Source organism: Lissotriton helveticus, chromosome 5_1 (genome assembly GCF_964261635.1).
Source record: "Lissotriton helveticus chromosome 5_1, aLisHel1.1, whole genome shotgun sequence".
Taxonomy (NCBI): domain Eukaryota; kingdom Metazoa; phylum Chordata; class Amphibia; order Caudata; family Salamandridae; genus Lissotriton; species Lissotriton helveticus.
Genome location: NC_136065.1, coordinates 301,662,234 through 301,672,304, shown reverse-complemented (window position 1 = coordinate 301,672,304; position 10,071 = coordinate 301,662,234). Strand labels below are relative to the sequence as shown.

The 10,071-nt window shown below is 42.3% G+C and overlaps 1 protein-coding gene across 2 annotated transcripts in view; it reads right to left on the bottom strand.

The window, feature by feature from the left end:
- Positions 1 to 243: 243 nt before the first annotated feature.
- Positions 244 to 10,071, bottom strand: part of CTNNBIP1 (catenin beta interacting protein 1) — a 126,619-nt gene continuing 116,791 nt past the window's right edge. For both annotated transcript variants that reach the window (XM_078642285.1, XM_078642286.1), the window contains one exon: positions 244 to 3,798. In XM_078642285.1, the coding sequence (XP_078498411.1) occupies positions 3,740 to 3,798 (59 nt within the window). In that variant the 3' untranslated portion in view covers positions 244 to 3,739. The remainder of the gene's footprint in view (positions 3,799 to 10,071) is intronic.

Here is a 10,071-nt window from a genome sequence, read left to right as displayed (position 1 = left end):
GTGCAATGGCTCGAAAGTAGGTTGTAGCAAAGGGAGGCCGTTGCTTCGGTGCTAATGTACTACTACAAACAATTCAATTAACCATGCTGATGCAGTTACAAATACATTTGTTGGTCGCCCCAAGTCAATCTTCATTAATATTATATGGAACTCAAGTAGGTCCAGAGATTTCAATACCAGAACATACCTGTACTTCAATTGTAACCATGCCCGGACTCCCAGAAAATAAATCAGAAACAGGGCTAGCAATTAAAAATTGTATTGTTACTTTCCCAATGTTACATTTTCAGTTGAATGGAGAAAACACAATGATCAAGGCAACATTTCTACCCTGTGAATATGTTTCACACTGGTTTGGATGGAAGCGATGACAAAGGTCAGAGGTTACAGATAGTGCCGATTCAGTCAACAGAATATGATCTGTTCTGTGGTTGAACTGTGATAGATGCAGATATCATAATCCCAAGCACGCCCTAGAACCCATCTCAGCTCAATGAATTGCACAGACTGTGCTGCTGGCCACATTTTGGGATTGCTGCTGAACCGCAATATATAAACTACAGGTAATTGTTGCTGCAGTGCAGACTAATTGTAGTTTGTGGGTGGTTGCGGATTGCTGCTGGATGCATTAAGCTTTTCCTCTAGCACTAGCGTAGCTCTCAGCAACACTGCAGGACAAAGTCAAAATCTCATAATGTGTTGCCATGTGCCAGGCAGTATGCACATTTTGAAGAAAAAACACTGCAATTATTATTTACTCCATTCTCACCTGTTTGTTTTAGGTCTCAAAGTTCAATGTCAGATTATAAGGCTTGAAAAATTCTCATTTGGGTTCCAAAATTGGACTCAAGTCGTTTAAAAAGCCATGTTAAGCTTTTGAACCTTCTCATTGGACAGCCATCCTCAATTGTCTATCAATCAGAGCATCTAGTAGGATAATGGTGACTTTAAACACTGAACAACTTAGAGGGGCCATGTGAAAACAAGCATGATAGCACAAAAACACTACTGATGTTCATGATATGCTCAGTACTTTCGCTGCCTAAATCTAGTGTCACTTGCCTCCTCGTCTGATGCTTCATCACGAGATGGTCTTTTGTGATTAAAGGCTAGCATTTTTCACTGCAGCAACTTCTTATACTTGTTTTTCAACCTAATTCTTCGCCTCTTGGTGAGCCACAACCTCCATATCTACACTGTGTCTTTATCCATATTTCTAGTATGTGAGCTCATTCAGGGAACCATTCATATCATCCACAGTTTAAGAATGCCATATCTTGAGAGAAACATTTAAAAAGGTTAATGGTGGGTGCTTGATCATATGACCAACCACACCACTGCCAAATATTGTCTCCTCTCAAAACCTTTGCTTTTACTCAAAATGATGAGCAACCTGCATCTGAAGGACAGATCGCGGTCTTGCACTAACAGCAGATATTTTGGTAATTGTTATCCATCGTCTCTTTAGGCAAGCATCAAGCTACGTTTCGGCCAGGGTACTCCACGAACAGCATTTGCACATTCTCAGGAATCATGTTCAAATTTGGTATTGCACGGTTCTACAACACAATTGCTTAATAGGTCGCATTGGGCACAGTTTAACTAAGCCTCAGCATCTGTCCACATTTTGGTGAGGGTGACAAAATAATTAACAGACAGACCCCAACAATATGAGGGCCCCTTCTACCGCCGCTTCCACCTCAGTCCGTGAACGCCACTCGTGTCTTGTTTGTGCGCATTTGACATTACCCTGTTTTCCTACTCGAATTGAACCCCCTCACAGCCCTTTACCCTGTTGTGGGGCTGCAGGGAGAGATCACCCTGGTTTTAATGTTGGTAAGTATAAAGAATGTGGCCCTCCTCCCAAGGACATGAAGCAGCCATGGTACATCAAGTGAAGGAAATCACTGCATCCGGGACGCAATTATCTAATAACCACCAACAGAAGAAGAGGACTCTTAACAAGAAACCAGGAATGGAAGCCTCCTAATGAATGATGTGCAAAGAAAATATGAAATTAATGTGCTGATCATTTATGTCACATCACAGTCTAAAGATCCGAGACCGTAGTCACAAGTAGTACAAATCAGTGCACAATAAAAAAGGGAACCCTGCCCACAATAAAAAAGTGACCCCTGCCCACATTTTCTGACCGCTGTTAACCAACACAGATGTCAGGACGGAAAGCTTAGCAAGGACTTAGAAGAAAATGAACCAATGGGGACTTTGGCATTGGCTCATGTCCAAAATGAGAAATTCCTGTGCTCGAGAATCCCATCAAGGAACACTGACCAGCAGCCCCACCTGCAAATCATTTTTCACTTAATTGTAATTTTCTACTAGGATGCTAAATTTCAGTCCTCTTGCAGTACACCATGGGTAGCTTTCCTCTTGGTTGACCCAAGTTTCAACCACTCATAGATGGACCTTCATTCCAGTGGGGATCTTGGCAGGAAAACCTGGCGCCATTAACAATATATGGAAAGGGGTAATAAAGTAACCGAGTCGGGATGATTCACAGGCATAGAAATAGTGAAGTACTGCAATGAAAAGTCGGAGGAATGCTTCCAGGATTCAAGCAAGATCTGAACTTGCAACGTTGGGGCACTGCATGTCATGCTCCGATATATCAGGGTCGGAGGAGCACTTTGAAGAAAAAAATATACTGGAACTGCCTCATCCTAGACAAGTCTAGACTACAGATTAAACCTGAAGATCAGCACTTGAATGCAACTAAGACGCTTGACCCACTTTACTGCTAACAAGGCGGCAAAACATATAGTGTGCAGCCAAATGTCGTAAACTGTCTGATTTGGAAGTAGAAGCAGTAAGAAATTATTATTTTAAATCTTTCCATCTTTGTTAATGAGCGGTCAGGGCCAATGTCACAGGTATCCTATTCTCAACAATAACTAGTGGCAAGGCAAGCAACTAGGACTGCTTCTTCATTGAGGGGGTTTCTATTTTTGGGGCGGTAACATGGTCGATATCAACTGCAGGAGGCTTAAAGAGCCTCTATCTTTAGAGCAACAAACGGCGCTAGACATCTGCCAGCCAGCAGCACAAACAAAAACAGTCACAGTCCCACAGCCTACTAAACCCTATGTCTCTCCGTGAGTAAAATAAATATTACAAAGCACCCTGGGGCCTTTCAAGTCAGCAAACTCAGCATAACATCAACTGAAGAGAGCAACAATCAGCACATTCATAATACTATAAAAAAAATAGTCCATGTCAGCAGATCTCCTGGAAACAATCAAAACAGAGACAGTTTGCAACATGAATACTCCTTAGTTTGGGACCAAGAAGGAGCTAAGCTGTCCAATCTCCCCCAAAGCTGGACTCCAGACATACTGTTGCAAGGTAGAGGGAGGTGGCCCGGGATCCAATTTGAGAGGGAAAAGTTCATGTTGTTGGTGATGAGCTCAAAACACACGTGGTATGCTTCTCTCCTCCTCATGTTTTACTTCTGCCAAAACAGACATCTGTCTTAAGTCAGTCATGGCAATGCCGCCGACGTCTTCTGTGCTTCATGACAGTCCTGAGGAGTGTATTGAAGGAGGAGAAGCTGGAGATGACATTAAAAAAGGTGGACCCTCCTCACTGCAAACACATGGCTCAGTCAAAAATAAGAAAGAAAAAACAGACCACCACTCAGCAGACACCATGGCCGGTCAGAACCCCCCTCCCATCCACCCTTTAAGTCCTAATTGTTTCTTCCGATTGAAGATATTTCTCGTTATTGCCGTCTGTCTTCCGCTTCGGATTTAGAAAACGCCATTACCACGTCCTCTGCACCTGAAAAGCAGACACATGAATAATTCAACAGGATTAATCCATAAAATTCGTGCAACATACATACAAACATATTCATAAACCAATTGTTACTAAATTCCTGAATAGGAAAAAAAATCCATAAGGATAAAGTTTCATCCTTTAAACGTATACAAACATATACCTAAATCTAGATCTATATGCATTAAAAAAATAACAGAAATCTCACCTGGCACTAAACTCTCAGATCACAGAGTTACCTTTCAGAAGGAAGGCTTCATGTAAGCAAGAACAAGATATAACAGATTATCAGAGAGACAATATAAAGTGCACATACTGTGAATATTTAATAGAAATGGGTTTAAATTATCACAGATGAGTGCCCAATTCAACAGAAGTATTTTCATTGTCACAGAAAAACGTCCAATTTGACATGATTCTTCATGAAAAAGAATACATGCCAACCATGATTCTTCATACAGAGTAATTGATAACAGGCAACCCTTCTTTAGCCAATAATCGCTTCTTTAGGGCTCCAATACCAAACTCTGAAAACATTTGTCACTCTGTTCAATAATTTGACCTTCCAATTATAGTTGTGCATCCTGGTTCAACTGCTACAGTGAAGTGTAGCGTTCAAATCAGGATGCATCACTTTGAAGCACGGGATACATTTATCAAGGGGATAAAGCTACTGGAGCAAGGCACTCAAGATAGTTCTATTTGTATTCATAAGTGAGACCTCTTCGATTGGAAGATGAAGTTATTGAGCAGAGTGATTTATTTTTTCAGAATTTAATGTGTGCACTGAATAAGCGATTATTCGCAAAACACGTGTTGGCTGTTACAAATTAACCTGCATGAAGAATCAGGGTTTTTATGTATTATTTAGTATGAAAAATCATGTCAAATTGAACAATTATATGTGACAATGAAGACATTTCTCGAATTGCACATTCATCTATGACAATTACTGGAAATTTCTCTGAAATGTTCACAGTCCAAGGGCTTTATACTATAACAGATAATCCGTTTTTATGGTGGGGGGTGTATGTTTATATTCAAATACATATATGGTGATTTGTGGAATGTTTTTCTTGTAACATTTGTAAAGGTCTACAGAAACCTTACCTTCACTAACTTTTATGCTTTCCCCAATTTGTGAAATTTTTAACAATTCATGTCACAATAGGTAAAGCTGCAGAGGAAAATTCTGCATACATTTACCATTATGCATATAAAACTTCAAATTGTAAACTTGAAGAAAAACATCTGCATACATTTCACATCTTGGCTGTGTATGACTGGAGTGAAAAATAGATCTTGTAATGCACACAAAACAGCCTGGGAGATTTTTCAGTGAAGGAGATAATTATTATCATGTATTTACTTAAAAAAGCACATCCATAAGTATTCTGGCGCTAAAACAGCAACATACAAAGAAAAGATCAGAGAACAGATCATTTAATCAAACATGAATGTTTTTAGGATTGGGCTAAAAGCTAGGTGATTAGTGAGGGCTCTAATGCTCATGGAGAGAGAGATTCAAAGCTCAGGAATTAAATCCTGGAAGGAGCAGCCTCAGATTCATCTAATGTGCACATAGGGTACCGTAAGCAATATCTGACCTGTTATGTTTCATATAGGTACCCTAATATAATCCCGGGTAACATCGTATCCCTTCACGTACATTACCTCCCCTACACTACACTGTAACAAGCCTTTTTTAGATTGAACCTTTTACCTACTTTTAGTCTTGGGTGCAGAAGGAGGGTTTCTCCTAAGTAATAAAGTACTATACTCCATCAATAGACTCACACAGTATGAATGAATATTCATGAGTTCCTAGAATCCAGGGGTTACACCACCTTCCTCCCCAGATCTATATACACGGTTCATCCCATACGTCAACCTCAAATCCAACAATGGCTAATACAAGCAACAAAGGACAAAGGAGCCCTAGATACTTTCTGTATACATAAAGCACCTCTTGCTAGTGTTAGTTAGAGGGAACCGAGGCTTCCAGGACGACACACTGACCAGAGACACAGATGCTCCTGCATGCAGACGCTCCAGCTAACAGTGGTCTGAACAGTCTTCGTAGGGTGTCCATCTCGAGACCAAGAAGGGCTCCTGCATTCTCACACTTCAGGTAATGGGGTTCAACTAAATCCTAGAGGGATTCTTGGCTTCACACCAACTCACATGCTCGGGACACTTAGGTACATCTAGATAGGAATCGCAGGAGTACGCGCACTTTTATCATGCATTTTTTATTCATGCTTATTGCAAGATGGTAGAACTGTACCATCCTTTTATATTCACTGTACTGCTAATCATATATCTATGCTACTGTCTCATGGTTGTTGCTGCTCATATATTTTACACAAGAATAACAACTGTTCAATAAATCCTTATCGAAACGCCCAGACTGTTTATTCTGTGTATCTCTGAGATAAACTAAATGAGCATGAGTGACTGAGCGAAAAGTTGTACATTGTTTCCACCACCTTGAGAGATCAGGGTTGTCATGTTCTGAGGTTGCCAGAAACTAATCTCTCCCCGATAATAGGAGACCCTAGTGGCACTGTGAGCTAGCTAAATGCAAATAGGCTAACATTTCTCGGTGGGGGTGTACGGAACCAGTCTACCACAGTTTATGTTATACAAAAGCACAGGTCCTGCATGGGTACTATAGGAACTACACGACAAACATATATTCAATTTTTAAAAAGTTACTAAAGAGAATATCTGCTTTTCACTTTGAAGAGAAAATAATAAGATGTTGAAAAATTAAATACTGGAATTTCCCTAAAAATTAAAACTTCAATTAAAGTGACTATGGTCACGATGCAAAACGTGTTCTTCCTCTTTAGAGGGATTAATGTCAGAATGTCACAACCAATAAGCAGGTGTTCTCATCTGTCCCCCTCAAGCTGCACACCTTCGAGAGGCACAGCCTTTTGTATAAGCCAATCTCACCTAGGGAAGAAGGCCTCAAAGGAAGAATGTCGAGGTCCTCTGTTGGCAAGTCCAGTTGAAACTCTTCCAACCCTTCACATACTCCTCCTATATTTAGTTTTCTGTATGAGGAGTCCACACCTGCAGTGGTCGTAAAGTGCATGTAGCACTGTGCCCAGCTCATACTGAGAGTTCGAGTAGGGTCTAGAAACTGTGTTGCGAGGTGCTCCCAGGGTAAGACCATGTTTAAGCTAGTTATTTTGTGGCAGCTTGAGGGGTGAAACCAATGCATCTTAAACAAATAATTTAGACGATGACCAACCTCCCCCAACCATTGTCTAGGGGCTGGAGTAAGGCCACCAACCTGACCAATCTGCAGTGTGGATCTTTCCCTCTGTGCATTCATCACGATGTTGAAGTCCCTGCCTATCACAATATCTTTGTCTGGCATAGCGACCACCTGTCCAAGGGAATCCCTAATAAAGTCCTCCTGATGATAATTGGGGGAATATATAGTGGCCAGGGTGTAGCCAACCCCTTTCATGTCAATACGCAATGCCAAGAGCTTGCCCGGAATCTTCATGTAAACCTGTACCACCCGTACCGGGAAATGTGTGGCAAGAAGAATCGCAACCTCCACTTTCTTGACCACCCCGGATGAAAAATATTGGCAGTCAAATCAGCGAGAGCACATCAGTCTCCAATCCCCCTGCAGGAGGTGGGTTTCCTGTAACAAACATACATTGCATCTAGTGTCCCTAAGGAATGAGAGGAGAGCTAAATGGTTTACCAGTGCATTAAGGCCTCGTAAATTGAGACTAAGTACGGATATCACCATGTGTATGTGTGTGACGGTATAGTCCACGATATGCCAGAGGATGCCAGACCAAGTGTTGCATATCATAAAGGTATCTTGAGCAGAACAGAGGAGAGAAATGAGAAGAGGAGACGTGGGAACACATTGAACTAAAAGCGTCCCCCTGCCTGGGAACAATAACTAGGGTCCATGTCTGGGCGAGAAATTCTTAATTTAACCATCCCCAATCTGGCGAAGGCCCGCCTTTTCATCCGGGTTCCTTTTAGATGGGCAGACTAATAACTATTATATTTAGGCCTACAGATCCACTCCATGCCTGCAGCCATTGCTGCCCACAACCATGGAGACCTCTTAACGACCACAAAATCTGATCTTACAAGATGAAAGGGCCATGGCCTTCCCTGGCTCGGATGAGTGGCAGCGGTCAAGATGATGCTTTTGCCCAAGATTCTTTATGTAATGCAAACCCTTCTGCAACCCTCTCCACGAATGTTAGACAAGCTGCAATCCCTTATCTGGGACTTTATTTGGGAGGGCAAGTGTGCAAGTATGGTTAAGGCCCGTGCATATCTTCCATTAGTGGATGGGGGTCTCTGAGTCCCGCACCTACGGAGATATTATCAAGCCGCACAGCTACGATATATGGTGTAATGGTCCTGACCCTACACTGAAAAACGAGCAGGCTGTGCTGGCATTCACATTTGGAAGGTGTCCTGACTCCTGAAGCCTCACAGGCCAGCAGAAGTATATGTCTCCCCGGTGGTGCAAACCACTGTTGGGATTCAGGAGAGAGTACAACTGAAACATGGCCCGTCTACTCCCTTATCCCCACAAACACCGTTGACATGCAATCCAGATTTCCTGCTGGCTGAGAATGGGACAACGTTCACGGTCTGGCAGGTGGCTAACTGCAAGCGAATAGGAAATCGGTTGGATGTAGATCGTCTTTTGGATAACCAAAGCTTAAATAAGCTTCTGGTTTCCCCGATACAGCACGCTGCCAATATTTAGCAGCCACTCATTGGGTTATGCAGCCCTGGCTTCGTCCATGTGCTAGCCGGGTGCTCACGCCATTTAAGAAGTGGCTTCTCACTTGCGCGTCGCATAAGAAAATTGATATATACGCCTTTCTTCTTATTCCTCCGACTCCCTTGAAACCCACTGCGCGAACCATATAGGGGAGTGTGGGCGTACTTTTAATGACAGGGAGTGGAATGAGATTTTACACCGGGCAGTGACTTCTGCCCTCAATACCACTAGAAAGAAAATGTTCCTGAAGATTGCCCACTACTGGTATTTCACCCCAGCAGGATCGCCCTATGGGATCAGAGCATGAACGGAAATTGTTGGCGTCAGTTTGGCCAATGAGGGACCCTCAAGCATTTGCTATGGCAGTGCCCCAAACTGGAATCTTTCAGGGGAGGGGTACTGAAGGCAGTGAACACTATATTCAATACTGATATCCCTAGATTTTCTAGCTACTTGCTTCTGGGTCTTCCTAATCTGCTCACACATCCATTGAAATCATGTACAGGTAGAGCAATTGCCCTGACACTGGGAGCCGCTACACAAGTTCTCCTCTCTAAATGGGGCACGGAGGACATACCTACAAACTTCAATTGGTTGCACAAATTATGGCAAAATATTGGGAATGGAAAAGTTAATGGCAGTCGCCACACACCGCCTCTCCTACTTGACAAAATGTGGCAACAATGCATTCAATACCTCTCTAAGGAGTACAGCAAACTGCCCTGTCCGTTCTATTTGCGAATACTCTGATTAACCTCATCACGTGACCCGGCGTCACAATTATTTGCCTTTGTGACAGCTATTTCACTAATCTCCGCCAGTACAGCCCCTAAATGGTATCATTGCCCTTTCTACACCCAGTATCCCTGCTATCTTCCCTTTCTATCTTTATCGCTTTTGAATCTTTCCCTCCTAAGATACATATATGCCTTACAGTTAACTGAAACACCACCAGCCACTGTATCTCCTACCCTATCATTTGATAATAATAAAAAAGATCTAAAACCTTAAAAATAAATTCTCAGCCATTTGAGCAGTTTCAGTGTCAGCAATGTCTCAGTTATCTGTGCGGAGACAGTGGTGAGGTTCCGAGGAGCAGTTTCCGGAAACAGGTTAAAGCATGCTGCTGCATAATATTCTGAATTTCATCCACTCCTTTGAGAGGAATATGTTGATAGGGTGCTAAAAAAACAGTGAAGCAGAAGCACTGACTGGTCTGTATTGGAAGTATTTGTTTTGTATTGTTTTAGGTTAGGGTATGTATGGGCAGCACCAAGCTCCTTAAGACAGGGACCTCAGATCCCAAAGATTCTGAACTTAAAGGAGCTTGGATGAAACTTGGCGCCAATGGGGAGCAACAAGAACTATGAATCCTTTTCCTTAGAGTTTAAGACCAAATGATCCTGGGTGAGCTTTTTCCAACCCAGCCGTAACATAAATTCTAGCCCAACTAGAATAATGATTTCTGAGTGACAAAGGTAGGAGTCAAC